At 57.3% G+C, this 2,897-nt stretch overlaps 1 protein-coding gene across 1 annotated transcript; it reads left to right on the forward strand.

Moving 5' to 3' along the window:
* Positions 1 to 375: 375 nt before the first annotated feature.
* Positions 376 to 2,628, forward strand: LOC119302014 (pirin-like protein At1g50590). The gene is made up of 4 exons (XM_037579027.1): positions 376 to 697; positions 791 to 858; positions 1,395 to 1,561; positions 1,651 to 2,628. Exons 1-4 carry the CDS (start codon positions 538 to 540, stop codon positions 2,198 to 2,200), a joined length of 945 nt encoding a protein of 314 aa, XP_037434924.1. The 5' UTR covers positions 376 to 537; the 3' UTR covers positions 2,201 to 2,628.
* Positions 2,629 to 2,897: the final 269 nt, after the last annotated feature.

Genomic DNA, 2,897 nt, shown 5'->3' on the forward strand with positions numbered 1-2,897 from the left:
CACGACCGTAGGTTTTCACGTCAAGGCAACATTTTAACTTTTTGACCATCCGGTAACTTCAGAGGCCTTAATAACAGCGAGGTGACACGACAGTTATCAGGATCAAAACCCGCGACGGCCGGTAACCATGGTGCTGACGCGACGCTGGCACAAGGCAGACGCACGCAGCTCGCGGAGCGGCGGAGGAGAGGCGTGCGTGCGCGTGGCGTCAGCGTGACCGGCGGACGGCGACGGCGACGTCGAGCTGTCGAACACATGACTTTTTTGGAGCGATGCGCCTCGGGACGGGCGGGCTTTGTATTAAGATAGGAAAGGTCAAGAAACTAGCTGGGCGATTCGCAGAGAGAGAGAGAGAGAGAGAGAGAGAGAGAGAGAGAGAGGAACTGTCGCTCTCCTTCGGCCCCGGAGACGAGAGGAGATGAGGTAACGGAATCGAGCCGTGGTGCTACTCCTATATAAGAGACCCGCGACGAAGCCGTCGTAGTACTTGCATATCCACACGCATACATCGATCCATTCGCCTGCCTTGCCCGGTGTATGTATATGTCGACAATGGAGGTGGCGAAGCCCCGGCAGGTGGCTCGGAGGTTCCTGGCGCGGCCGCAGCACGAGGGCGCCGGCGCCGTCGTCCGCCGCAGCATCGGCAGGTTCGAGCTGAGGTATTTCGATCCGTTCCTCGTCCTGGACGAGTTCTCAGGTCAGCCCCCCCGCCGCTTCCTCCTCCTCCCTCGGTTCGTTTCGGCGATGGTCGTTAATCGATTCCTTCCTCGTCCGAATTTGCTGCATGCAGCTTCTGCGCCGGCCGGGTTCCCTGACCATCCACACCGGGGCTTCGAGACCGTCACCTACATGCTCGAGGTACGCACGCATGCATTTCTGTTGCCGTCGATCGCGCGCACTTGTTCTTGATGTGCTAGCTAGTAGCACTGCTAGAAAACTGCCAAATGAACCTAGCAGTATGAACATCCGCAGAGCACACACCAGAATACATTGGCATCCTGAACCCTTTCTTACTTAATTCCCATTGCGCAGAGATGTAACGGTAGTGGCACCTTTGACGACCAAACATGCAACGGGGAACAAGCGCGTTCCCCGTTTGTCAAACTTAACTGCAACCTGGAACCTTTTTTTGCAACTTGGAACTTTTCTTGCCCTTCACTCAAACAAGCCCTCTGAACGCGGGTCCTGCTTTTGGTAGCCTGGCATCGATCTCTCCCTAGTACGCCAACCACCCCTTGTGCTTTCGTGCAATGAGAACGAAGTCTTCTGAAAACCGTGTGAAATTAAGTACTGGTAGGAATGTTCACGGGACAACGATGGCGCGCATACACTAGTAGATTTGTTGGCAAACCGCCCTGACCTGACGACCCTTTCCTCTGGCTGGCTGGCTGCAGGGGGCGGTGACGCACGAGGACTTCGAGGGCCACCGTGGCACGATCAAGGCCGGCGACGTGCAGTGGATGACGGCCGGCCGCGGCATCGTGCACTCCGAGATGCCGGCTGGCCCCGGCACCTCCAAGGGCCTCCAGCTCTGGGTCAACCTCGCCTCCAAGAACAAAATGTGCGCATTCTATTGATTTCACCTTGCTCTCTCCCGTCTGACCACGTCACGTGCGTCTCGATGACTAACACGTGCGATCGACGATCCAGGGTCGAGCCCGGGTACCAGGAGTTCCAGAGCAAGGACATCGCGTCCACCACGTCGGCGGACGGCGACGTGACGGTGCGCGTCATCGCGGGGGAGGCCATGGGCGCCCGGTCGCCGGTGCGCACGCGGACGCCGACCATGTACCTCGACTTCACGGTGCGCCCGCACGCCACCGCGCCCGTGCGGCAGCCGGTGCCGGCCTCGTGGAACGCCTTCGTGTACGTGCTCGAGGGCGAGGGCGTGTTCGGGCCGATGACAGACCAGAAGCAGCAGGCGGCGCAGCCGGCGGGGGCGCACCACCTGCTGTTGTGGGGGCAGGGCGGCGACGGCGTGGAGGTTTGGAACAGGTCGGACAAGCCGCTCCGGTTCGTGCTCGTGGCCGGCGAGCCCATCGGCGAGCCCGTGGCGCAGCTGGGCCCGTTCGTGATGAACACCGAGGAGGAGATCGACGCCACCGTCAACGACTTCGAGTACTTCATCAACGGGTTCGAGAAGGCCAAGCATTGGAAGTCGCAGGCCATGATCGCGCTAGAGCTAGAATACGTAGGGTGAAGGAAAGAATGGGAGGACAAACTGTGAAGAACGTACTGTGCGCAGGTTATTTATTTGTTTATTTATTTCTTTCTTTCATCCCGACATCAGTGATTGCTTTCATGTACATATTCCATAACATAAAGGTACAGTATACTGATTCTAAAAAAACAGTATACTGAATTATACTCCTACTACTCCCCCTCCGTTTTTCTCTCGTTCCTGGGGCTGGAACCGTGGCCGCCGTCAGGAGAGGCCAATCTTCCAGCGCCGTCCTCCGGTGACTCCCCTCCATCGGCGACCTCGATTGTCGGTGGTGAGGGGGGTCGCCGGATCCACGCGGGTGCACCGCTTTTTACTTTCCCGTAGTCTAGGTTTTTAGATTGTTCATTGTTTTGGCTTTGGTGACGGCAATGACGGCATTGAATAAAGATTTTTTGGATCCTTTCCTAACGAGGCCATTCTTCGTATGGTTGGGGATGGATTTGGAAACAAGTTTGTTCAAGTAAGGATGGCATGGTGGCGGCATCCTCGTGGTGGACCTGTGTCCTTGGGCACCGCTGTTGCGATGACATTTGCTCCAGCGTCGGCGCAGAGCTTGGGAGGTAGTCCAGGATTGGATACATATTGTGGTATGCATCGACGACATCTGGAACACGGAACGTGTGCTGGGTTCATGGTTTATGAATGGCAGGTACGATTTCCTCCTTCGGCGTCT

Source organism: Triticum dicoccoides, chromosome 5A, assembly GCF_002162155.2.
Source record: "Triticum dicoccoides isolate Atlit2015 ecotype Zavitan chromosome 5A, WEW_v2.0, whole genome shotgun sequence".
Taxonomy (NCBI): domain Eukaryota; kingdom Viridiplantae; phylum Streptophyta; class Magnoliopsida; order Poales; family Poaceae; genus Triticum; species Triticum dicoccoides.

What these genes read in the sequence shown, in the direction of transcription:
- LOC119302014 (XM_037579027.1), top strand. Translation starts at nt 538, where the DNA reads ATGTATATGTCGACAATGGAGGTGGCGAAGCCCCGGCAGGTGGCTCGG. An exon ending in CGTCCTGGACGAGTTCTCAG is followed by an intron (nt 698 to 790) that starts GTCAGCCCCCCC and finishes TGCTGCATGCAG; the next exon opens with CTTCTGCGCCGGCCGGGTTC. An exon ending in CTCGCCTCCAAGAACAAAAT is followed by an intron (nt 1,562 to 1,650) that starts GTGCGCATTCTA and finishes TCGACGATCCAG; the next exon opens with GGTCGAGCCCGGGTACCAGG.